Source organism: Panthera tigris, chromosome B3 (genome assembly GCF_018350195.1).
Source record: "Panthera tigris isolate Pti1 chromosome B3, P.tigris_Pti1_mat1.1, whole genome shotgun sequence".
Classification (NCBI taxonomy): Eukaryota; Metazoa; Chordata; class Mammalia; order Carnivora; family Felidae; genus Panthera; species Panthera tigris.
The window spans coordinates 144,673,505-144,699,602 of NC_056665.1; the positions used below are offsets into that span (position 1 = coordinate 144,673,505).

The window sequence follows — 26,098 nt, forward strand, 5'->3', positions numbered from 1 at the left end:
AGTGAGCCACCCAGGCGCCCCTCGTTTGCTTCTTCTGACCGCATGAGCTAAGCTGCACAGCACAGGGCTGGCGTCTGGGGGCCCCACCGGGGGGGGGGGGGGGCCGCGGGGGAGCGCTGAGGGTAAGGGCCCCTGTGGGGGCGGTTCTTTGCATTAGAGCTTTTCAAAACGTGGTCCCCGGGCGGCAGCACCTCTGGGCAGATGGTAAGTTCAAGTTCTCAGGCTCCTGCCCAGACCAACGGGATCAGGAACACTGGGGTCTCCTCCCAGTTCTGGTCCTGCCCCTGGCCCCAGCGCCGACACCGCTGTGAGGTGGGCAGCGACGCTGAGGGCAGGCGTCATCCCCATCTATACAGTAGGAGAAATCTAGCTGGGAATCCCTGCAGCAAGTGGCGGTCACTTGTCAGGCACCGACCGTGGTCAGACCTGACCCCATGTGCTGGAGACACACGCGAAACACGGGACGGTCTCTGCCCTTATGAGGAAAGACCGCTAGCGACCGGACCTGGGCCACTGTCTCTATTCCACAGCGAGACCCCTGCTGGCCTGCAGAGCACCACATTTCAAATTAGACCCCTTCTACCCTTACTGCTTTAGAATCCTTTATAAAAGTGTCATTCTGGGGGGCACCCGGGTGTCTGACTCTTGATTTTGGCTCAGGTCATGATCCCAGTGCCATGGGATTGAGCCTCTCGTCCGGCTCTGTGCTGAACACGGAGCCTGCTTATGATTCTCTCTCCCCCTCTGCCCATCTCCCCAGCTTGTGCTCTCAAAAGAGAGAGAAAAAGGTACAATTCTAGCAGTTTGGTGACTGCCTTAAATGGAGACAAATAGCATGCAATGTTTATTTGATATTAGCCAAACTGGGAGAAATGATCAGTTAGTCAGGCAGAGCCCGACACGGGGCTTGATCCCAGGACCCTGAGCTGGAATCATGTCAGTTTTTAAGTACTATGTACTTTGCCTTACCAGGGACTTCCTGATAAAGTCTCTCGGAGCTTCTACTTTTCACCCACTACAAGTTCTCATACCTCAATTGTACAGTGTTTTACAGTTGTCTTTTTTTTTTTTTTTGAGAGGGTGAGCAAGCGCACCCGCAAGCGAACGAGGGGAGAGAGTGGGGCAGGGGAGGAGAGGGGAGGGGAGGGGAGAGAGAAGCGGGGCTGGAGCTCACGAATTGTGAGATCACGACCTGAGCTGAGGTGGAATGCCTAAGGACCAAGCCCCCCAGGCGCTGGCACTTTACAGTGTCATGAATGCCCCCCCACCCCCCGCCGCGGTCTTTCACGGATCCGTTGGAACTGACGACAGTCCCCAAAGGGGAAAACACAGGCTCGGCGAGGTCACGAGAGTTAAGTGGCAGAGTCATCTGTTTCACAACTGTTTACTGGACATCACGGGGTGAGGGCCTCGGCCTAACCCCGACTCCTGTGGCGATCGAGGACGGGACGGCTCACCGGGGAGGCGGACACGGGGACACGGGCACAGGCGCACCTCACAGTTCCATTTATTCACGCCACAAAGGAAACAACACGTCTACACGCGTACGGCGGTGCTCCACGCCCCCATCTAACAGAGCTGCTGGGATTTACAGCCACAAGGTCGGTCTCACGTGTGCTCCGAGGAAAGCTGGCTAATGGTGACCGTGAGCGGGGGCAGGACTCGAAGCTTTTAAAAGAGAAGCACAGTGTAACTGTAAGTGAGGAAGAAAGGGACACACAGAAGACGGTCTATTCCGTACCTCACCGACAAGTCTGTAAATGACAGTTTTCAACACTATGGACAAGTCTGGAGGGTCACTTCTACACGGAGCGTCTGACACGTTTACGGGTTCGTGTAATCAGTTCGTGCACACGGCACAAACCTGTGGCACAGGACAGAGGGGCAGGAAGTCTCTTCTCCCCAGAGGTCACGAGCCAGCCCTGGGTTTGTGAGGACTCACATGACTGGTTTCACTGTCATTTGGGAAATAGAGTGAAATGTCCGACACTTGGGCATAAACTTATGTGATGCTTTCTTTCAAAACACACCTCACAGGGCAGCGAGCTCGCACAGCTAACCTGTGCTTCCCTGCTGGCGGCACTGGCCACCTCTGGCTTTCCATTACCCCCACAAGTCTTACTTGGTCCAAGGGGGTGAGCAATGGTTTTTAACACTCTGACTGTAAGAGGAACTTCATGTTTCAACGTGATCCCCCTGTACCTTATGTACTGATAAGCACACACCGCAGAACAGATACGCCTTGATCTGAAAAGGCACGATGGGGTTTTTAATTCCCCCTCCATTTTAAGAAGCAAAAATCTTACCTTTCGAAGCTTTACTTCTTTTATCTGAAATAAAAAGAAAGAAAAATTGGTCGTATCAGTGTTTTAGAAACATGTTTTCAGTCAACCTAGTGTTGCAATCGATATTTGGCTGAAGAGCTCATAGCTTCAGTAAAGCTGTTCCAGAAAGCTTTCAGAAAATAGGGAGTTTCTATGGTGTCTCACAGCCAAGAAGCGGTACAATTTCCACCCAAGATGCTCCATGGACAGTTAAACAGCCCTTCAGCATCTGGAGGGCTTTGTACCCCCCACACCCTGCCCCCCAAACCTCAGTCCTGTAGTTTAAACCAGGTGCTTGTTAATACATGACTGGGGCTCATCTCTGTTCCACTGGGGACCAAATGGTCACCCCGTCTCAGCTTCTATTATGAAAACAGTTCAAACATTCACAACAGCGGAAAAGGTACAGTAACGCACGATAGGCCATGACACTCCACCCCTATTTCAGTCCGTGTCTCTTAAGACTAAGGACATCTCCTATGTGTTTGAAGTACCACCGTGACACCTAAGGAAACTCACAATTCCCTGTTATCACGGTTTGTTCAGATTTTCTCAGTTGTCCCCAAGTGTCTCTTACAGCTGACATGTACGCTTCATGTTTTTTTAAATTTATTTTGAAGAGAGAGAGCGTGCTGCAGAGAGAGAGAGAGAATGACAATGTCCCGAGTAGGCTCTGCTGTGCTGACAGCAGAGGCCAATTCAGGGCTTGAGCTCATGAACTGTGAGGTCGTGAACTGAGCCAAAGTCGGACGCTTAACTGACTGAGCCCTCCAGGCCCCCCCTACTCTTCACGTTTTATTTTGTTTTTTATAAAAGTTTATAAAAGTTTTTTTAAAACATTTTTATTTATTTTTGAGACAGAGCACGAACAGGGGAGGGTCAGAGAGAGAGGGAGACACAGAATCTGAAACAGGCTCCAGGCTCTGAGCCGTCAGCACAGAGCCCAACGTGGGGCTTGAACTCATGGACCGCGAGATCATGACCTGAGCCAAAGTCGGACGCTAAACCCACTGAGCCCCCCAGGAGCCCCTACTCCTCATGTTTTAACAAAGGGCTCTGATGGTCACTTCTGGGTAAGAACCATAGTTCCTTCACAACATGAATCGTGATTCCTTTTGAAAAGAATTTTCATCCTGACTGCTAAAGAGTGAACATACAGAAACTTACCAGCAGCCCTGATTTTATAAATGATGGAGCCCATCAGCCCCATTCCTACCCAAATCTCCTGGTAAACTTGGGTATAGTAGGGCCTCATGGGGACCCAAACATTCTGAATAAGGCTTTGAAGCATCTGAAAAGAAGCACAGAGATAAATGTTACCATGACCGCCATTTTAAAGCTAACTGGTTAAGGGGGTCCCCACATATTCCTGAACTTGACCCCATTTCCTACAACTCTCGCACAGGGGCCGTTCCTACCCCGCATGGGGCCCCCGCTCAGCAGCTCTTGGAGCTCTACTCCCCCCTTCGGGGCTGCCAGCCGAGGCCACCCTGGTGCTCTGCCACCCCTCGCTCCTGAGTCCCCAGACCGTGCCACCCTGCACAGCCCATGTCCCCTCTCCGACAGCTACTCTCCATGAACGCTGTGCCCAAATCACACACCACTTTCTTTTAACCTTTAAATAGAAAAACTTGTGTGTCTGCATCATCACTTTAAGAACTGCTGGCGTTCAGAGCTGAAAAAGAACACAGGTCCTCATGAGACCCACACCCAGCGTGGGCACATGCTGATCAGCTCCCAGAACCTCCTGGTTTTAAAAATTTCAGCCCTAGTGAGGTATAAGTGACTTCTAAAACTGTGACATACACATTTTAATTTTTGTTTTAAGCGGTCTCCACCCTCAACATGGGGCCTGAACTCACGACCCCGGATCAAGTCCCATGCTCTACGGACAGAGCCAGCCAGGTGCCCTGCAACTGTAAGACATTCAGCATACACTGTGGTGGTGACTTGATAAACACCATGAAAAGACTTCCCCCATCTAGTCAACGACCACATCCGTCACTTCACTTGTGTGTGTGTGTGTGTGTGTGTGTGTGTGTGTGTGAGAACTTTATGGGGCTACTGACCACAGTTACGATGTTTTACCTGTGTTTCAGCTTCGAAATCTGCCGCTAACTACAAAGCAGACAGTGAAGGATGACGTGGTTACTTCTTAAGAGCTGCAATTATGACCGAACTTATTTAATGCATGAAAATATTTACCTCATCACTGGATTTGATGGAGAAAAGCCATCAAATGCTGAACTTAACAAAGTTTGCTTTTATGTGCAGGCCTCCAAGTAAGGCTTTTGATGACACGATTTACTACAGACTCTAAAACTTGATGCCCGCGTTTTCATTTAAGCTCTGTAACCTCTGAAGTGGTGTATTAAACTACAGTCCTTCAAATCTTGTCAGGACTAACTAGATCCAAGCACTTTGCATGTTCTGCGAAAGCGCTCCTCCAGCCTCAATCAGTGAGGCTGCTGGTCCCCGCCCCGGCCAGAGCCCCGTGCATCGCTCCTTCACATCACTACTGGGGCCACACAGAATGTCACTTCTCGAATTCAGTGTTCTTTGGCGTGATCGCGATTTCCTGAGCACGCACTAGGCAGCAGGCCCTGTCTGGGGGCTGAGAAGCTGGCTCCTCAGGAGTGCGAATACCTGGGAGAAAAGTGTCCTTGGCAGAGGCAGCGTGTACGCCAAGACCCCAGGCCGGGATGGGCTTGCGGAAGGGGGAGGAAGGGAAGCCACCACAGCTGCCCACATCCCAATCCGGGCTCTGCCGCCTTCCTGCTCACTGCCCTGATTTCTTCCTTTGCGAAGCGGGGGTAAAAACACTGCCCACCTACCAAGGGCTCTCGTGAAGACAGGTTCCTCTGCATCAAGTGTTTACAGAGTCTGGTGTCCTGTACCGAGAGCTGTTACATAAAACGGCGTGGCTAGACCACGGGAGGGGAGAGGAGCTGGGTCGGTCGTTTGGGGCCACGGAAGCTGTGGTGAGGAGTCCAGCTTTTACTCTAAGCGCGTCATGCAAACCTACCAGCACTCACAAGGGACGTACACACTTACCTCTTGCACCACTCCCTAACCCCCCAGATGACCCCTACCAGGTGGCTACTTAGAGGGAGTTGCCGGAGATCACCCAGCTGGATCTATGAATCACCCAGGCCCCCAGTCCTCATCACTAGGAGAATCTGCTCCGAGGACCGTCTTATTGAGGCTGAGGCATGGTCATAAAGGTCAGCCAGCCCTGCCCCCTGACCCAGGTGTGACCCTGAAGGATGTGGTTGTGTCCTCCTCCTGGAACCCCTGCAGATATGTCTGCCCTCAGGCGGAGATGCTGTCAGAGCACGAGGATACAAGAAAGCAACAACCCTGCTCTTGGAAGGTACCTGAGAAGACCCAGACGGGATCCAGAGGGGGCCTCTAAAACCCCCAGGTGGAAAGAGTTCAGGCCGACCGACAGCATTCCCCTCCTCCCTGAGCCAGCAGTAACTGGGAAGGAAGGTAATCCCAGCCCCCACGGCGGCTGGGTCCCAATCCCAGCTCCGTCTGCTCTGCTCCCAATCTTGGGGGCAAGTCCCCAAAGTTGTCCTTTCAGAAGGTTCTCCTGTGAAACAGGGATATGTCCACCAGCCCCACAGGGCTCTGGATGGCCTCCAAGGGGAACCATAAACGCCCCGGCCTGATGTGGAAGGAGGACTCAGCACACGGTCACAACGGCGGCAGAAGGAAGTGCCACAAACATCCGGCTGATAGTAGTGCTAAGCTACTGGGATTCTAAGAAGGAGAACTGAAGGATCTGCCCTCACTTAGGCCAGATGAAGATCTAGATGGAAAACAGCAAAGTAAACTGAGAGCAAAGGAGGGGAGAAGGGGCTGAAGACACTTGAGTTGCCCTGATTTTCTGCACACCATCCTGATCCCCCGGCACTCCTCACCTAAAATTATCTCGGACTGAGCAGTATGCTACAAATACTTACCTACCCCGGCGCGACCTTCCTTTTGGCCAAGGTTGCCGTATTAGGCTGGACAAGTGTCATGTTCCCGACATCTAATAAAGTGAGGCCCCCACTTTTTCCACCTGAGTCCACTGTCCGTGCACATCACCGGCTCTGTGTGCGGATTTTAGGGCACTCACTCTGTATCAGCAAACTTTTACCCGACCTTACACGGCAGACAGGACACGTCTACCCGCTGAGGCCCGGACGGGGATTCACAGGCCGAGCTCCATACAACTGCAACCATCGCCTGCGACCCCGTTGTGGGCCCCGTGGTACCCTCCCCCCCCCCCCCCCCGCCGCCGCGCCCCGGCTAGTAACCTGTAGAACAGCGCGTCGCAAAGGAAACCGAGGTACAAGGACTGAAGGGACCAAGCTCTGGGCGGCAGCTCCATCAGCAGCAGCTGCGCGACCCCGGGCAGGTGGCCAACCCTGTCACCGCCCGAGCGCCCTTCGTCAAAGCAGTCCGGCGGGGCGCGAGAGGCGTCCAGGCCGAAGGAGACGGCGGGACTTCGCACAACCAGCCAGGCCGCGCGGACCGCCTCCCTTCCTGGGCCGGGGGCTGCAGCCCAAGGTCAGCGGGGGCCCGGAGGGACTCCCACCTGCCGCCCACAGTCCTGCGCCCCGCGGGCCCCCATACCCCGCGCCGAGCAGCCGGCCGCGCCCCCCGCACTCACCTCGGCCCCCGACCCCCAGCTCAGGCCGCCTGGACCCGCACGGCTAACGACGCGGAAAGGTCACCGAGTGCGCAAGCGCCGCGCGGGGTCCGTCGGGAAGGCGGAAGGAGCGGCGGCGCCCCGAGGCCAGAGCGCCTCCCCGGCCGTGCCTGCTCGCCACAGCGCCCCCAGCGGTCGCCCCGGTGCAGCCGGCTGGCGGAGTGCCAGGGGAAGAGGCTGGCCAAGGGGGCCTGGGTGTGTTTGTCAGGACCAGGTGACTAACGGGTGGGACGTGTCCCGTTGCGGGACTTCCGGTGTAGGGTCCTGGACAAAGCTGAAAGGTGCGTCCACCTGAAAAAGGGGCGGTCTTTATTTGATGTATTAAGTCTGAGAAGTCGTCTCCCCTCTGGTTTTCTTTCTTTTCCCAATGTTTGTTTATTGAGAGAGAGCGAGCGAGCGCGCGCGAGCGAGCAGGGGAGGGTCAGAGAGAGAAGAGGCAGAATCCGAAGCCGACCCAGGCTCTGAGCTGTCAGCCCAGAACCCAATGTGGGGCTTGAACTCAAGAACCAGAGATCATGACCAGAGCCGAAGTCAGATGCTCAACCTACTGAGTCACCCAGGCACCCTATTTTTTTCTTTTTTAGAGACAAAGAGAGAGCGAGAGCTGGGTAGTGGCAGAGGAAGAGGAAGACGGAGAATCTTAAGCAGGCTCCATACGTAGGGTTTCATCTCACGACTGTGGGATGATGACCTGAGTAGAAATCGAGAGTAGAGGCTCAACCAACTGAACCAACAAGGTGCCCGCTGCTGTTTTCTTGCTATTTCTCTGTGTATTAACCATTTTGCTCTGCATATTTTTATGCAGCTATCTTGTGCATGGCAATTTTAGTCAACAGACACTGGACTTCAAAGACACAGGCTTTGAAAAAAACTCTGCTTGTTGTTGTTTTTTTTTTGGTTGGAATACATTTATTTTTATCTGTCTGTAAACAAGGTGTTTAATAGTTACGGCGTTTTTAAAAGAATGCATATTTAATCAGATGAGTTAGACTGTATCCCAGATGTAACAAAGTGCAGGGAAAGAAATGGACAAATCAGCAACAAGATTTGTTTTTAAATCTGTACATTATCCACAAGGCCCAAACAATAGAAGCAAATACTAGAATGTCCCTAAAGTAGTGCCATTCTAAAGAAACCTTTAACAGGTCAGTTAAAACCCGTCTCACAATAGCGACAGTTCATTTTAACAATAGTATGACACAGAACACCTGTGAAAAAAATTCATCACAAGACAGCCAAGTCCACAATAACGCAACTTCATATAAAAACTCAAGCTGCAAATAAAAATTGGTCCTATGAAGAACTGGACACACTCCAGATGGTTATGCTGGGATACCTAATGTCCATAATGGCAGCCTTTCACAATTTTACTAAAGAATAGAGCTGGTGTGCAAAGAAAAAGGAACACAAATCTGAGCTATTGCAATGACGGAACGTCCCTGGGGATTCGATCTGTGCGGTTCCGGTAAGGTCGTGGGAGGAAGTGCCTTTTGCTCTTGTTTCGCAGTTGCACTCTTCATATAGCTTGTAGACAAAAGGTCTGTCTCTACTCAAGTGCAACGACAATACTAAAAGCAAACTACTGCAGCTTTCAATAGCTCAACAACAAAAGGGATATTACTTGGTTAAATAAACCAGGCAATGCATAAAAAATGGAAACAAGTTTTCTCAGCAGAAAGCTGGAAATTCTAAAAAAGAAACAAAAACCCACCTGGACAGTCTGAAAAAAAGCCAGATAGAAATTGGGTAGGTTTAGCAGATTAGACAGTTGAAGAATACTGAACTGAAAGCTGCATTAGAAGATACCATTCAGAAGCACAGGGAGACCAAAGAGAAGATGAGAGGGTACAGCAGAAAAGCCCCTCGTCTATCATCTCAGAGGAAAGGAGAGTGCGATGGGGCAGAAATGCTACAAGAGGTAATTTTCCAAAAGTGATGGGGAAAAAAATCACACCAAAGAATCAGAAAGCCTCACAGAAACCCAGCAGGCTGATAAATGAAAATAGACCAACACTCTGAAATCAACAGAAAATAAATAAAATAAAACCATATAAAAATAAATACCACAGAAAATAAAACCATGGAAAAGTAAAGATGAGAAGATCTTAATTGCCTATCCAGAATTCTACGCATATAGAATTTAGGCTTCAGTAAAGAAGGTGAAATAAAGACATTTTGGATAACCTAAGGCTGAAGGAATGATCGATCACCAGATCTACAGTCCTTATAAAAAAGAATAAAAACCAAACAACCAACGTTCATTACTCAGGCAGAAGGGAAGTGAGCTCAGCTGGAGGGACGAGGACCATGGAAGGAGGAGCAGTGAGCGAGGTGCTGCTTTGAAGGGAAAAAACACTTAGGATCAAGTGAAAGCTGCATTCACAACTTGGAAATCTTGCTATTTTAGGGTAGTGGTTCTCAAAGTGTGGTTTGGGGGTTTCCAAGGACCTCTGGGTGTCGAAACTATTTTTATAACAATGGTAAGATGTTATTTGTCTTTTTCACTAGAATTATCTCACAAGTATTCAGTGGAGTTTTCCAGAGGCTGACTTGTGATGTCACAACAGAATGAATACAGAACAGATATGAGAATCCAGCTATGTTCCATTAAGGCAGACATTAAGAGATCTACAAAAATGTAAAAGTGTCATTCTCACAGAGTGACTTTTTATAAAAATATTCTCTTTAACATCAAATAGGTTATGGTCACTTAAAAATGGATAAACAAAATGTCTCAGTTGTAATCTCTAATAAAGTAGATGTAACCCACAAAAATGAAAGTCCTCTAGGGTCTTCTTTCATTTTTAAGAGTAGAAAGGGGTCCTCAGAGAAGGACCAGGTTTGAGAACCACTGTCCTAGAAAAAGAATGATTTAGACTATAAAAAGGTAGGAAACAAGCATTTAGGGAAAACTCATGAGTATCATCATAATCTATTTCAAGACAACAAAGCTTTTGAACTTCAAACTCCACTTGAGATCAACAGAATTTTCAGGTCTTTTGTTGCCAATCCAAAACACCCTATGAAAAATACATCTTCAAAGGAAACAAACTGTTGAAAGATAGAGCCACCTCAGCAGATTTATGCAAAGTGCAGAATTGCTGCATTTTGTAGCTGAGAAGGTCAGAGAAGACGTGCAGGTACTTTGGACACAGCCTCTCCCACTTTGTCAAGAGTGCTGCCGAATGGCATAAATCATTTGTTATCGTCTCGCCTGCGTGTTTTCCCTTTGGCTCCGCAGCTCAGGCTGCTCTGGGAATGCACATATGACCTCCGCCAACGCCCAGGGGACTTCCTACGCGCCCTGGTCTAAATGTCTATAAGCCGATTGAGAACTGTCAAGCTGTCTCTTTCAACTCTAGACAGGAAGGCAAGATGAGCTGGGCTGAGTATGAAGCACCAAGAACTACTGATCAAATGAAGGGGTCAAAGCGACTCGGTCTGTGATGACACAGTGTTAAACCAGTAGTCAGGAAATGGCAATTAAATGAGAACCAATTTCAAAACTGAAGAAGCATCAAGACAGCAGTTAGAAGCATCCTTAAACTGTAGTTAAAAACTCAAAACTCAAGGGGCGCCTGGGTGGCTCAGTCAGTTAAGTGTCGGACTCTCGGTTTCGGCTCAGGTCGTGATCTCGCGGTCTCATGAGTTTGAGTCCCACATCGGGCTGTGCGCTGATGGTATGGAGCCTGCTTGGGATCCTCTCTCTCTGCCCCTCCCCTCCTCACACTGTCTCTGTCTCTTTTAAAATAAGTAAATAAACTTAAAAAAAATCCCTCAAAACTCAAGAGAACTGAAAGAGATAGCAACCCAAAAGGTCCAAAGAACATAGAAAAGGACTTCCAATCACCTTACACCCGTTAGAATTGGCTAAAATAAAAAAGACAAGAAACAGCAAGTATTGGTGACAGAAACACTTGGAGAAAAAGGAATGCTTGAACACTGTTGGTGGGAAGGTAAATTGGTGCGGCCACTGTGGGAAGCAGTATGGAGGCTCCTCAAAATATTAAAGATAGACATACCGTATGATCCAATAATTCCAATATTGGGTAATGATGCCCCCAAACCCAAAACCACGAATTCAAAAAGATATCTGCACCCCTAAGTTTATTGCGGCATTTTTACAACAGCCAAGGTATGGAAGCAAACCAAGTGTCCATTGATAGCCAAAAGGAAAAGGAAGATACACACAACGGAATATCAGCCCTAAAAAGGATGAGACTGTGCCATTTCCAACAACGTGGCTGGACCTAAAGTGTATTATGCTCAGTGAAAGAAGTCAGACTGGGAAAAACAAATACATGATTCCACTTATATGTAGAATCTAAAAAAAAAAAAAATGAAGAAACCCACAAAAAGCAGCATCTGACTTATAAATGCAGAGAACAAACTGATGGCTGCTAGAGGGAAGGGGGGATTGGGCAAAATGGGTAAAGGGGAGCGGGAGATACAAGCTGCCAGCTATTGAATAAGTCATGGGAATGGGAGGCGCAGCACAGGGAACCGAGTCAATGATACTGTAATAGCGCCTCATGGTGACAGATAGTAGCTACAGTAGCGGTGAGCACAGCATAATGTATAGAGTGTTGAACTGCTGTGTTCTACACCTACGCCTCCGCCATTGCCCGTTGACTATAGTCAGATAAAAAAAGAACAAGCCCACTCTTCCAAAAAAAAAAAAAAAAGAGCAACTTCCACTTGAAACATCCAAGCAACATCCACTGTGTCACAGACAAGGGATGACAGAGTGTGGGAACCGTAACGTACTAGGAAACACAAATGTTTCAGTTGTTCCAAGTGGTTTCGATGCATTTGGGGAGATTTAGAACACGTTTTAGCCTTCACATAAACCATGAAGTTACAGTGTTTTTTAGTCAACGCTGAATAACGTCTGAAAAGTCTCAATGACTTTGTGATTACGTTCTTATTTATTGAAAAACAGGTTCTTTCCCATGGCCAAAAAGTGCGTGGGCGAGGGGCACCTTTTGCAGGCTGCTGTGTTTGGAAACGTTAGAACGGGAAGCCCAGAGCTCACAAATATAAACTAGTGGTGTCATCCAGATTTGGACTTAGGACCCCTGGCTCAGTACCTTGCTGGGCTCATTGTTCCTGAAACATCCAGAGCTCAACCCCCAACCAGTCTGACCGCTGTCTGCACTGCTCTCAAGCTGACCTCTATTCGCCACTCTTTGAGCATTTTCCAGTCCTTAACTGGACTTCACAACGTTGGTCAGCACTACGCTCCTGATGCCTCCCACCTACTCTTTCACACGCGTCTTTCCGGAGAGCCCACACTATGCTAGGCTCGGCACGCTGGAATGATGGCCGGCAGGCAATCATGCCACTTTTCTTGTTCTCCGCGCCATCTCCCTGACTTTGTAGATCTTTGCTGGATTCCCCCACCTCTGCCTCATCTTTCAGGCTGCTTCCTAGGGTTCTGTCCTCCACCTTCATTCTTCTAGCGCTCGGCCTGGACCATTTCAGCTGCTCTCAAGGTCTTGACCACCGTTCATTTGCTGATGACCACCAAATCCGTACCTCTGGCCACCTCTTTCCATCTAGCCGTGTGCAAGACACCGTACCCCAGATGCAGGTTTAGGAAAGAAGGAGAGGAATTTAGTTTAGTCATGTTGTGGCCCAAGAGAACTTCTTCCAGGCCTGCAGTTCAGGCCTTAGTGGCATGTGCCTTCAGGCCTCCGCCCACGGAGTACGTTCCCTGTGAGTCTTCCCCCTGCAGTCGTCCTTCGCCTGCCTCGTTCCTGATTACCCTGCAGATGTCCACTTTGGGGTCACTTTCTCCCAGAAATCTTTCCTGACCTTACTTCTGTTCCCCAGGTAAGGTGCAAGGTGTCCCAGTTCAGCAGCCAGCTGTTTACCTGGACAATATACACTCAACCCCCTCCTCCCGTTTGCCTTCCATCTCCCACCTTGAGGTCTCCCAGCGTGGTACCCCGGCAGCCCTGCGCCGAGCCTGGCACACAGCAGATGCTCCATCAATGTCTGGCCCTTCTCGGCCTGGAGCGCCAAGCCGCGGACGTAACTGCAGAGGGAACTGGGGAGAGCAAGTCAAGACCAAATTCTTGCACCTCCTGGATCCGCTGATGCCCCGGCTCAGGCCCCTAAAACGCAGAGCAGCTTCGAGGGACTCACCTCGCCGACTCGAGGACCGCCGCAGTGGCTCAGGCGTTCCCCAACGTGCGGAACAGCGACGCGTCCGTCAGCGCAGGCGCTGGGCGGCCAGTGCTCCCAGCAGGCCTAGCGCGGCGCCGAGGGGCGGGGCCGGCGGCACGAGGTTCCGCCGTGCGAGCGCTGGCACATCCTGATTGGAGGGCCCGGGCGGGGCGGGGCCGCGTTCCCGCCGCGCCCCGACGCGCCTTGGCGTTCTTGGCGTCGTCTGTTCCCGCCGCTCCGCTGGGCAGTTGAGGTGGCGTCGTCGCCGTGCCGGGAGCATGCTGCGCAAGCTCACCGTCGACCAGATCAACGACTGGTTCACCATCGGCAAGACCGTGACGGATGTGGAACTGCTGGGCTCACCGCCCGCCTTCCCGGCCGAGGCGGCCAGGGACGAGGCGCAGCGCAGGGACGCGCCCCCCCGCTTCGGCCCAGCAGCCGGGGCCCAGACTGGGGCCCCGCCGGCAGCGTCCGGGAGGTAGGAGGCCGAGGGTGGGTGCGAAGCCCAGGCCCGGCCAGGGGTGGGAGCGAGGCCGGCGGTGGGGGAGCGTCTGGGGGTTGGTGTGAGGCCCGAGCCCTTGCTCCTCCCCAGACTCTCCCTGACTACGTCCCTGGCCCCCGGCTGGGCCACCCCGTGACCTAGGCCTAGTTAACTCTCCTGGAAGTTGAGCCACTCCAGAATTAGGTTCACTTTTTAACTTTTTTTTTTTTTAATTAATAAGCTATTTTTGAGAGCAGTTTACATTTACAGAAAAGTTGAGCATAATCCCAAGTACCTTCTTCACCCCCGCCAACGTTTCCCTGTTGTTAATGTCTTTTTTTGTGTGTCATTGTACAAGGGACGAGACGATGTGGATACGTTATCGTTAACCAGAGTCCGTAGTGCCGATGAGGGTTCAGTCGTAGTGTTGTGGTGTGTGGTTGTAGGAACCTGTATCCACCACCATACAGAATAGTTTCACTGCCTTTTGTGCTCTGCCTCTTTACCCCTCCCTCTCCCCCCCCAACCCTGGCAACCCCTGATCCTTTCACTATCCGTAGTTTTGCGTTTTCCAGAGTGTCTTGTAGTTAGAATCAGGCCTGTTTAGCCTTTTCAGATCTGCTACTTTGATTTTGTAATATGTGTTTAAGTTTCCTCCATGTTTTTTCATGGATTGGTAGCTTTTTTCTTTCTTTCTTTCTTTCTTTCTTTCTTTCTTTCTTTCTTTCTTTCTTTCTTTCGTCTTAACACGTGTTGAATGATATTCCATTGTCTGCATGTACCACAGTCTGTGCATTTACCTACTGAAGGATGCTGGTGGGTTTCAAGTTTTGCAGTGTTGAGTAAAGCTGTGGTAAACATTTCTGGCAGGTTTTTGTGGGTCAAACGTTTTCAGTCCATTTGGGTGAATACCAAGGAGCTGGAAAGCTGGATCTTCGTTCCGTTTCCTGAACGCTCCTTCTCCCACTATTTTTTTTTTTTTTAACTTAAGCAACTGTTCTTGGTTCATCTGTTCACATGATTTTGGTGGAAATAAAAAGGCAAGAGGAGGGCATCTGTTTTTAGAAGACCCAGTCTGGTGTACAGAAACACCTGTTCCCTCTATAAAGCGGGCCACTATAGAAGTACTCCCATCTTGGAGTGTCTGTGTCAGTGCTCGGACCCCCCCCCCCCCATATTCAACACCTTTTTCAGTTGAGATGGTGGTTTTTGTTTTTTAGTTTTTTATTTTTATTTGTAATGTTTATTTATTTTTGAGAGAGAGAGCACGAGCTGAGGAGGGGCAGAGAGAGAGGGAGACACAGAACCTGAAGCAGACTCCAGGCTCTGAGCTGTCAGCACAGAGCCCGACGTGGGGCCTGAGCCCGTAAACCACGAGATCATGATCTGAGCCGAAGGCAGACACTTAACCGACTGAGCCACCCAGGCGCCCCAGTTTTTTAGTTTTTGAGAAAGTTTCTCTTATTGGTTGGCCCCGTCAGGTTTTCATGGGATTGCTTCAAGCCTCTGTAGACAAGCTTCAAGCCTTTGCAGAGTCAAGGACTACTTGGGATCTTTAGTAAACCTGTTCTTGGAGGCGGGGAGGGGACAAAGAGACCCTTGTGCAGCTTTAGAGTGGCTTTTTTGTTGCTGCTTTTGTACTTTTTCCCCTTGAATTGCTCTAGTGAGTAATCCTGTAGGCTACCCTCTCTCCTTAAGCCTCCTCTGCTTGTAACGGGCAGAGCTGTGTTGCTTCTAAATAACTTATTGTGGTAGCGGAAGTAAATTATTGACCTTTTCAGAAACTAAAAGTATAGATTTAAATGTTGTAACTACTGAGGACCAGTTGTTACAATTTCCAGTCTTTGGTGGATTAAGACTTTGAAAAATCAATAAAAATGAAATTTCAGAGTAATGGAATGGAAAAAAGAAAATACAAGCCCCACTTAAAATATTAATTATAATTACCACGTAAAATTACTTTGTAAAATTGCCATAAACGTTTCAACTTCTGTACGTAGCTAGAAATAGGCAAATAACATTGAGATTTGTTTGTGTAGTGCTTTGAGTCTGAGCAGTACTTCTCTGAAAGGCCCTTCCTGGGCCCTTACCACGTGCATATCTAAGGCGGAGGCTCTGCTGTGTAGTGGGCACTCAAATACAGCTACATTATTTAGTCCTTGAAATAACCCCCTGAGATTGATGGCAGTAACTTAATTTTGTAGTTGAGGAAACAGACTTGGGTGGTAAAGTGCCTTGCCCAATAACTTCCTGAAATAAATAGTCACGGTAGGTAGAAAGAGCCTCTACCCCCCTCCAAAGATAACCACGGGACCCTGTGACTGTGTTCTGTTACCGGAAAGAGGGATTTTGCGGATGTAACTAAGGTTATAGACTCTAAAATAGGGAGATTACCTGGATTGTCTAATGACACGAGCCCTTAAAAGCAGGGATTTGAAACATGAGAGGGACTCGACCGGTTGGTGTTAGACAGGACCGACCACAAAGGAAGCAGGAGAAGAATGTGGACAGCTAGGAGCAAAGATGGGATCCCGGCTGACGGCCAGCAGGGAAACAGGGACCTCTGTCCTACAACTTCGAGGAACTGAATTTGGCCAGCGACCCTGAATGAGCCTTTTGTAGTGAACGCAGTCCTGCCAACACCTTGATTTTGGCCTTACGGGACTCTAAGCAGAGGACCTACTTGTGTCCACCTGCGCTACCGATTAACAGAAACTATGAAATAATCCATTTGTGTTGTTTGGAACTGCTGGATTATTGATAGTTTGGTGTGGCGGCAACAGGAAACTGATACAGTGGTAGACCTGGGGTTGATGTAGGGTGAGCTGACCATAAAGGCACCCTCTGCCCCGTGGCAGGCGCACAGCTGATGCTCAGATACTTGTTGACTGAGGTCTTTCCAGAAAGGAGACTTTGAATGAGGTTTTGATGTTGGTGAGAAAACATCCGACATGGAGGAAGACGGGTTTTGAAGTATAGGAAAGCCCACAGTGAAGCTGTATTTGGGAGGGACGATCAGGGTACGATCAGTTTGCGTTGAGTCTCTGGAGTCCAGTCCACGAGAGCGTTGTTAAACCAGCTCCGTGAGTCATGTGAGTAATGACTACCGGCATTAAAAATAAAGAAGAGAAGTAGAAAACACGAGACTCTTTGGCACCTCCAAATGCACGTTGTCCCAGAGAAAGCTTTCCCATAGAAACTCCCCATTTCAGATCACCTGTCTGGTGATTCCTTTTACCTAATTCAGTTTTCCCTTCTTGGTATCTCTCAGGTAAGTTGAGTGCCCACTGTGTTGAGCACCGCGTCAGGTGACAGGAAGCACAGCAGTCTGTCCTTCCGACAGACAAGGGAGGTCCCATTTTATAGCTGAGGGTCCGCTAAGTTGAGAAACTGATCCTCGTCCCGTCCGCCGATGGCTGTCTGGCTCCAGCGTATGTTACTTTTCACTTCTCGCTGGTTGCTTTTCGGTATGTAGGCTTTGCACACGTTAGTGTGTGTACGTGTTATCCTCCGAGGGTTGCGGTTTTCTGTTGACCACGAAAGCCGTGCTTTTTAAAGACCTTTTTGTCCGTTTACAGATTTAGTTTGTTAGGCCACTTTCCCATGAATTACAGAGAGAGAGAGAGAGAGAGAGAGAGAGAGAGAGAGAGAGAGAGAGAGGGAGGGAGGGAGGGAGAGAGGGAGGGAGGGAGGGAGAGAGAGAGAGAGAGAGAGAAAGAGAATAGGGGATAGGGGATAGGGGACAGGGGAGCTCTGGGGGCACGGAGCTGGGTCCACGATTATCTCTGAAACCACGAAGGACTCTGCTGCTTCATCTGAGGCTACTGGGGGGCCATTGGAGGGCACTCTGGGGTTTTGACCAGAGTTGTGGGGTGATGTGACTTCTGGCTTTAACATGATCACTGCTGTGTGGAATGGACTGCAGTGGGCCCAGGGCAGTAACAGGGGCTCAGGGAAGAGTCCATTAATATCATCTGTGACATCACTTTAGATGTCAGCTTGGCTGGACAGTTGTGCTGATATTTGGCCCAACATGATTTAAAAAAAAGCTTTTTTTAAAAAATGTGTATTTATCTTTGAGAGAGAGAGACAGTGTGTGAGAGGGGGAGGGGCAGACAGAGAGGGAGACACAGAATCCGAAGCAGGCTCCAGGCTCTGAGCTGTCAGCACAGAGCCCGATGCGGGGCTCAGACCCATGAACCTCGAGATCGTGACCTCAGCCAAAGTTGGACGCTTAACCAGCTGAGTCACCCAGGTGCCCCTGGCCCAAGATGATTCTGGATGTTTCTATGGAGGTGCTTTTTGGATGAAACGAACATTTAAATCGATGGATTTTGCCTTCCAAATTGTGGGTGGGCCTCATCAAATCAGTTGAAGACCTGGCTAGAACGAAGATTTACCTCCTAAAACAAGAAGGAATTCTGCCAAGTCCCTTCAGACTCGGGCTGCAACTCCTTCTCAGGTTTCCAGTCTGCTGGCCTAGCCTGCACATTTTGGACTTGTGTCTCTACAGTCTCATGAGCTAATTCCTAAAAGTAAATCTCTCTTTCTCTATACGTATCTGTTGGTTTAGTTTCTCTGGAGAATGCCCGCTAATACATCATCTAAGAAGAGAGGATGGTGGGTTAGACCAGGACCGTGGCATTGGAGGTGGTAAGCAGTATGCAGTTTGGATGTATTCCTAAGACACAAGCGAGGACTTTGTAGCTGGATCAGATACAGAACATGAGTGGGGAAGCGGTAACGGGGACACCAAGGTTCTTGGCCGAGCAGCTGGAATGTGTCGCCATCGACGGAGAGAGGCAGGACCACGGGAGGAGCTGGTGTATGGGGAGACTTTTGATTTGGACGTGTTAACTTGACATGACTGTTAGATAACAGTAAACGCAGGCAGTCTGGAATTGAGGAAGGAAGCCTGGCTGGAACTAGATGTTTGGGGGTTCAGTTTAAGGCTTGGAGACCAGTGAGCTCACCCAGACTCTGGGTGGTGGATCCTAGTGGGTGAGTGCAGAGAGAAGAGGTCCAAGGACCCACGCCTGGACCCCTTGAATGTTGAGAAGTTGACGAGATGGAATAAAGAAGAGTGAGAAGGAACGCCTGGAAGGCTCGGGAAAACCAGGCGGGTGGCCACCTCCCCTTTGTGAATAACCACTTGCCTGGTGCCCTGCGTCCACATCTCTTAGTACTTGTATGGAATTGCTTTCTGTTGTTTCCTCCACATGAGAACTTTTTGAGGGAACGTTTTATCACTGAATCTCCGCCTCCTGGTGTAGTGCCTGGCACATAGTAGGGGCCCAGGTATTTGCATGAAGGGACTGCCTTGGTAGGTCCCAATTCTTGAGGTCTTATGATGTGCTAGAAATGAGTATGGCTTCCTTATCTGCTCCTGCTTTGACTGAATTGTGAAATCTGTCATACGCCTCTGACCACAGCTGATTTCCCTGAGGGGTGTGTGTGTGTGTGTGTGTGTGTGTGTGTGTGTGTGTCTGTATAATCTGATGAAAATTAGAATACCCTGGCAGATGTTTCCAGAATAAGAGTGCACTTCCCCGTTTGTGCTTTCACCAACCTGGCCTAGATGAACCATCCTCTCTTTCCTGCATTATTGCAAAAGCCTTCTATTTTTATTCTCCTCGCTTCCCATCCTTGCCCCCCGAGTATTCTAGCACCTAGAAGAATGCCTGGCACGAAGTGGATGATCGGTTAATGTTTGGTAAATGAGCAAATTCTTGAGTCAACACTCACATCTAAGGTTTTTTGAGTACGTGTGCAACTATCTGTGGCTAGATTGTCATTAGAATAAAATGTAGACTCTGTTATGACTAACCGAGCTTTCCTCCAGCTGACATCTGCCTAATCTGCTGCTGCCCTCTGGCCACATTGGCATTTATTTTTTCTGTGTCTTGAAGACCCCAAACTCACTTCCACCTTGGGGCTTCTGTCTCTACTCTTCTGCCCGGAGTGCCTGCCCTTTTTTCCTCTCCCTCTGCTTTGTTTCTTCCTGGGAAGAAACAAACGCCTTCATCATTCCGGGCTCTGTCCCGATGTCTGCTCCTTGTACGGGCCTCCTGTGGCCTCCACAGCTGCACAGATCCTCCCACACCTCCTGTCTCCATCTCTGTAGTCTCTCTCAACATTGTTTTCTCCTCTAAAGCACTTACCATGTGCCCCAAGTCTTCTTTGTGATGTGTTTTTGGTCCCTCCACCATCGAGAATGATTCTGAGATTTCTGGTTCTGGGATTCTCTACGAATTGGATGGCTTGGTGGCATTGTTGTTTACTGAGCTGAAGTGTCGAAAGAGCTGTGCTTTTTTGTGTGTACATGTGTTGCTTTGATTCCTTTGTTCCTTTTCTTGATTTGTATTTATCCTTTTAGAAAACAAATCTCTGTGACCTTGGTTACCTGTGGGCATCCAAGAGGAGGTGTCAGGTAAACAACTGACTGTATGCGTTTGGAACTCAGAGGTTAAGTTGGGGCTGGACACAGTGCAGGGACCCGACAGATGCCAGTCTCTGCCCTGTTGTTCACTGACGTTGGACAGCCATTGAACTTGTCTGAGGCTATTTGTTCATGTGTCGAGTGGGAGTGATACTACTTTCAAGGAAAGGATTAAATGAGAATATGTATACAGTGCTTTGCACACAGCACCTGGCGTGTGAAAGAATGACTGAAACGCTACTAAATGGATTGGGCTGGTTAAATAGTGCTCACTTCTGAGGGACGCCTGGGTGGCTCAGTCAGTTAAGAATCTGACTTTGGCTCAGGCCATGATCTCATGGCCCATGAGTTTGAGCCCCACATTGGGCCCTGCGCTGTTAGCACAGAGCCCAGTTCAGATCCTCTGTCCCTCCCTCTGTCTGCCCCTCCCATGTGAGTGTGCTCTCTCTTTCTCTCAAAAACAAACATTTAAAAAAATCTAACTTTTGAGAGCCTATGATGTGTCAGATACACAGAGTACTTTTATGTGGATTAATGTATATTGCACCTCACTATTTTTTTTACATTTATTTATTTTTGAGAGAGAGAGAGAGAAGGAGAGAGTGCACACACAAGTGGGGGAGGGGCGGAGAGAGAAGGACACAGAGAATCTGAAGCAGGCTCCAGGCACCAAGCTGTCAGCACAGAGCCCGATGTGGGGCTCGAACTCACAAACCATATCATGACCTGAGCTGAAGTTGGACACCCAACCGACTGAGCCACACAGGCGCCCCCGCACCTTATTATTTTCTAGCCAAAGCTTTTAGCCACTGAGCCAATACTTTCTCTTTATAAAACATGCCTAAAGCCTTCCTGGTAGTTCTTTCCCCCATTTGCACCCCCTAATGTTTTTGACCCTCATTTTCTTGCCGGTTTTAGAAACAGGCCAACGTATGGAATGAGATCTGTTAATATTTAGGAAGTTATTTGTGTTAAAATTTCTATTTGATTTGTAGATTTTCGAGCAACAACTGTAGTTTTTTTTTTTTTTGAAGTTTATTTTGAGAGAGAGAGCATGAGCAGGGGAGGGGCAGAGAGAGAGAGGGAGAGAGAGAATCCCAAGCAGGCTCCGCCCTGTCAGCACAGATCCTGAGGTGGAGCTCCACCTGAGTGGTAACCAAGAGTCCGATGTTTAACTGACTGCGCTACCCAGGAGCCTCTAAACAACTGTAGTTTTAAATTACATACACCAGTGCTCTCACAGGAACCATGGTTGTTAGGCTATTGCCAAAGCAAAGTGAGAGAGATTCTGTCTACCAAAATGCAGTGCATTTTTTCCATTCCTCTTTATTTACTTCTATTTAAAAGTTTTTTTTTTAAGTTTATTTAATTTTGAGAGAGACAGAGACAGTACAAGTGGAGTAGCAGAGAGAGAGGGAGAAAGAGAAAGAGAATCCAAGTAGGCTCTGCACCATGAGCGCAGAGCCCGATGTGGGGCTTGAACCCCTGAACCGTGAGATCATGATCTGAGCCGAAACCAAGCGCCAGAGGCTTAACCGAGTGAGCCACCCAGGTGCCCCTTAAGATTTTTTTTTTTAATGTTAATTTTTGAGAGAGAGAGAGAGAGAGAGAGAGAGACAGAATGTGAGCGGGGAAGGGGCCGAGGGAGAAGGAGACACAGAATCTGAAGCAGGCTCCAGGCTCTGAGCTGGCAGCACAGAGCCCACCTTGGGGCCCGAACCCATGAATGATGAGATCGTGACCTGTGCTGAAGTTGGACGCTTAACCAACTGAGTGACCCAGGCGCCCCTCCATTTCTCTTTAAAGTCTGGCTGTGGAATTGACTGCATCGTGGGCAACTTAGAGCAGCAGGGGTTCATTTTCCTCTTGGACTAGTGGGTCACCGAAGTGTCTGTAGCTTCTTCAGTCATAGGAAGCTTCTGACAGCGGGGACTGAAGACTGTCCTCTTCTTCCTGTCTGGACAGGGAGAGTGGCCATCTCGAAAGGGATGTGCTTGGTCATTTCTTTTGTGTGGTGGCTGATTAAGGTGCCCTGCGGGGGAAGAGTGGAGTGTTCTGGGTCTCTTTATGGTGTATATTTCCTCATCTACATGGTGAGGTTGCCACTTCTGGGGCTGCATCATAGACCACTCCAAGCTGTTTAAAACAGACATTTTGTTCCCACCATTAAGGTGATAATATGAAAACTTTTGTGTGCTGTTTTCTGTATTCACTGGATAATAAGCAGTTATGCATTTCTGGGGACAGTCAGCTCTCCCACAGATAGTTTCCATTCAAATTTCTCAGTGCTGGAAGAGCCCTTGCTAGTTAGCTCGTGAACACAGAACCACAAGGGAACAGGAACGAGAGGTGTCTATTTCAGATCCACTTAGAGCTGTGTTTCCCTTTCCCTTGTCTTATTAAACCCTGGTCGGGTTGACACCATTCACTGCATGGTTAGGATTAAAGACCAAGTTAAGGGGCGGCTGGGTGGCTCAGTCGGTTAAGCGGCCGACTTCGGCTCAGGTCATGATCTCGCGGTTCGTGAGTTCGAGCCCCGCGTCGGGCTCTGTGCTGACGGCTCAGAGCCTGGAGCCTGTTTCGGATTCTGTGTCTCCCTCTCTCTGACCTTCCCCCGTTCATGCTCTGTCTCTCTCTGTCTCAAAAATAAATAAACGTTAAAAAAAAATTTAAAGACCAAGTTGAAGCCTGCTCAGGATGGTGTGGATGTTGCCTGAGAGTACAGGAGAAAACAGGTCAGAAGGGTTCGTTTGGGGTGTGTATTCAGTTCTGGTCCTGGATATGTTTTCCTTTTAGATGGAAGAAAACGATAAAATCCCAAGTGTAAAGTTGTAAACATTGGGTTCCTTGGACTTACTTTTAAGAGTGATAAAGATTCTAGGGGAGCCTAGGTGGCTTAGTCGGTTAAGCGTCCAACTTCAGCTCAGGTCATGATCTCATGGTTCATGGGGTCGAGCCCCGCGTCGCGCTCTGTGCTGACAGCTCATAGCCTGGAGCTTGCTTCAGATTCCGTCTCTCCCTCTCTCTCTGCTCCTCCCCCACTCATGCTCTGTCTCTGTCTCTCAAAAATAAATAAACATTAAAAAAAAAAAGTGATAAAGATTCTAGCACTTAATAAAAAAACCCAATGATGAGTTTTCTCCTTGAATGAAATTATGAAATGTTGAATTTTGCATATTAAATATTAGGTATTTTATTTTATTTATTTTGAGAGGGAGGGAGGGAGGCAGAGAGAGTGAGCAAGCGTGAGTGGGGAGGGGCAGAAAGAGAGGAAGAGAGAATCCCAAGCAGGTTCTGCGCCGTCAGTGTAGAGCGAGATGTGAGGCTTGAACTCACAAACCAAGAGATCATGACCTGAGCCGAAATCAAGAGTCAGCTGCTTAACTGACTGAGCCACCAGGCACCCTGAATATTTGCCATCTTAAATGAACCCAGTCTGTTTCTCTTTATTGATAGAATATAGTGCTCTATTTCCTTATTTATTTATTTGTTTATTTATCTATCATATTTATTTATTTATAAAATGTTTTATTTATTTTTGAGAGAGAGAGCGAGCGAGCATGTGCACATAAGCAGGGCAGGAGCAGAGAGAGGGAGACAGAGGATTCAAAGTGGGCTCTGCACTGACAGCAGCGAGCCCGGTGTGGGGCTCGAACTCACAGACTGCAAGATCATGGCCTGAGCCGAAGTCGGACGCTCGACCGACTGAGCTACCCAGATGTCCCTGTTTCTTTTTCACGCCTTTCCTTAACGTTAGTTGCAATTAAAAAATATCGTAATTAGTAACAAACCTGAGTGTTGGAGTAAAGCATCACTTAGTCTTTAAACTACACATTATCTTCTCTGTGACTGCCCATCCTCCCTTCCCCGCTGAGAATGACTGGAGGCGGCTCCGTGTTTTATTGTAAAAGTAAGATTCACATCAGTCATTTATTTTATTCTATACAGCTTCCTTTCAGAATAAAAGTCAAGGTTAATGTCTAATTTCCACACAGAATTTGTCCAGTTTCATACTAAATAAAATGCCTATGTTCCTGTGAGAGATGTTTGAGGTATAAGAAAATACTTCAAACATTTTTTTCAAAATATTTGGAACCATTTTAGTTAAAAGTAGACTGTTTAATAAAACATTGCATTTGTAGAGTGGTTAAAAAAGGAACACTACTTAAAACCTAGGATGCAGAGTTAAACACTACTTAACATCTGACTTTGCAACAAAACATGAAATCACATCACTTTTTCTTTTAATATTAAGAGTTCTGCTTCTAAAGGTGGTCATAGAAACTCCTCTGGTTATAAGTAACTTAACTTGATGGGTAATAGTATGGTAGGTTCCATATTCTGTGTGAGAATGCTGGGAACCTGTTCTTTGTGGCTTTGTCCACGTAACTGGAAATAGTGGGTATTTCGTCTTTGTCTGAACTCTTGGAGCTTGAGCCTGGCATCACAGAAGGAACAGGACAGTCTGTGTTCCTTGACTCTTCCAGGCCTTCCTGCTGGTTGCCTTTGTCAGTACTGTTTAGGAAGTCTTTCAGAACTTGCTTGAAGATGTAGACTATTTCCCATGGCAGTACATCATTTTCTGCTAAAACTTCTCGAAATCTAGAGGGAAAGCAGTAATGAATATTCAATTCAGAAACTCCCTTCTGTGCATATTCATTTATCTCTGAAATATAGCTGAAATCATGTAATTGCATAGTAGTTACCTTTTGAATAATCTCATCCCTTTAAAATTACGCTTCTAGTAAAGACATTCTCTGTGACTTAAAAATATTTCCAGTAAGATATTTTTGTCCAGCCTATCCTTGGGGATTTTGGTTTTGGGTTTTTGATGCACGTGATTAGAGTATGTACCCGATAGAATACGATTTCCAGTCTAGATATATGAAGAACTTAGACTTGACAGCAGCAGATAATCACAAAAGAGAACATAGTATTTTTACCTGCTGAGAATAGTTCCGGTCTGACAAGGTTGAACTTGTGAGCAAAGGACTTCAAGTTGTCTTTGTTCAGTAGCCGGGATGGTCATGTGGGGGTTCTGGTAGTTTCTCAGCCAGTTGTAATCCACTCCTGTTTTTTTTACTTTTTGTTCATTTTCAATCTCTTGTATTAGTCTCTCTCGCTCCTTCAGATGCCACTTTAATTCCCGAAGCAGAGTCTTTGTCACTACGTCTGAGCCAGGACAGTGTGCGGGTTTGTAGGCATCGTATTTTGGCCATTTCATCCAGCCAAAAAGTGGCATGCTCAGCCTATGGGAATATTCTCACTTGTTTATTTGTATAAAATGTTGTGGTTCTGATCAGCACATCTGTTTCTTTTCAGTAAATTTGCCAGAAACTGCATGAATTTTTCACTGGTTAGATATGCAGGTCAAAACGAGATTAGAATGTGGATTAAAGTCTTTTAATTTCTAACTAGGTCAGTACCAAAAACCAAGCTTTGAAAACACATTATGTAGCTAAGCAGAAGTGAAATATACAAAGTCAGAGAAAATCTCCAGACTGAACATTTTCTGAAAATAACACTGGCACTTGCTATTAAAAGTTCTTAGGAGGCTTTAAAACATTAACGTATAGGAAAGCTCTACCTACACACACACTTTTGACTTAGGTTTTGCGCAGAAAAGGTTTAAAGCGTACCTGGTAAGTTGATGGATCCGATGTGGTGATGTTGCCAAAGAGTTTGCTTGAATTAGTGACGAAGCTATGTTTTTCTCGGGCGTATATTGTTCTTCCGGATGCGTCCCCCGTTGGAAGGAATGAACCTCCTTATTTACCCACTGAAACTGTATTTGAAATAAATCAATTTCTGTGTTAGGAATGAGGTTGTGATGTCTTCATTTAGAGAGAACGCTCATTAATTCACCTTGTAAGTGAGCCAGAAGAAGTGACAAAAATAACTTACTGTTTAATCTTCGCAAATTATATAACGGTCTGCCTTTTGAACGTAGCTCCGTCTGTTTGAAAAAGATGCCGGCGGCC

The 26,098-nt window shown here is 48.0% G+C and overlaps 3 protein-coding genes across 7 annotated transcripts in view; 1 reads left to right on the plus strand and 2 right to left on the minus strand.

Moving 5' to 3' along the window:
• Positions 1-1,368: 1,368 nt before the first annotated feature.
• Positions 1,369-13,268, minus strand: ATP5MJ (ATP synthase membrane subunit j). 2 transcript variants are annotated; one of them, XM_042990697.1, is made up of 4 exons: positions 13,177-13,268; positions 3,492-3,615; positions 2,307-2,330; positions 1,369-1,668 (listed from the first exon to the last, which is right to left on the minus strand). In XM_042990697.1, the coding sequence occupies exons 2-4, from the start codon at positions 3,613-3,615 to the stop codon at positions 1,634-1,636; spliced, it is 183 nt and encodes a 60-aa protein (XP_042846631.1). In that variant the 5' UTR covers positions 13,177-13,268; the 3' UTR covers positions 1,369-1,633. The 2 variants fall into 2 exon arrangements, with proteins under 2 accessions (XP_042846631.1, XP_042846630.1); XM_042990696.1 differs by lacking the exon at positions 13,177-13,268 and adding an exon at positions 6,988-7,089.
• A 133-nt stretch (positions 13,269-13,401) lies between these two features.
• TDRD9 (tudor domain containing 9) overlaps positions 13,402-26,098 on the plus strand; it is a 112,510-nt gene continuing 99,813 nt past the window's right edge. For 2 of the 4 annotated variants that reach the window (XM_042990698.1, XM_042990699.1), the window contains exon 1: positions 13,403-13,675. In XM_042990698.1, coding sequence (XP_042846632.1) covers positions 13,476-13,675 — 200 coding nt within the window. In that variant the 5' untranslated portion in view covers positions 13,403-13,475. Of the gene's footprint in view, positions 13,676-26,098 lie in introns of all 4 variants that reach the window. The other 2 variants (XM_042990702.1, XM_042990700.1) reach the window with 2 other exon arrangements.
• RD3L (RD3 like) lies at positions 24,422-25,359 on the minus strand. The gene is made up of 2 exons (XM_007094869.1): positions 25,061-25,359; positions 24,422-24,719 (listed from the first exon to the last, which is right to left on the minus strand). Exons 1-2 carry the CDS (start codon positions 25,357-25,359, stop codon positions 24,422-24,424), a joined length of 597 nt encoding a protein of 198 aa, XP_007094931.1.

Coding starts and splice junctions, on each gene's coding strand:
- RD3L (XM_007094869.1), bottom strand. CDS start 25,359: ATGCCACTTTTTGGCTGGATGAAATGGCCAAAATACGATGCCTACAAA. Junction 24,720..25,060: donor ACCGGAACTATTCTCAGCAG/GTAAAAATACTA, acceptor CTTTCCCTCTAG/ATTTCGAGAAGTTTTAGCAG.
- ATP5MJ (XM_042990697.1), bottom strand. CDS start 3,615: ATGCTTCAAAGCCTTATTCAGAATGTTTGGGTCCCCATGAGGCCCTAC. Junction 2,331..3,491: donor TTATAAAATCAGGGCTGCTG/GTAAGTTTCTGT, acceptor TTTTTATTTCAG/ATAAAAGAAGTAAAGCTTCG. Junction 1,669..2,306: donor AAGAAGTAAAGCTTCGAAAG/GTAAGATTTTTG, acceptor CTCTTTTAAAAG/CTTCGAGTCCTGCCCCCGCT.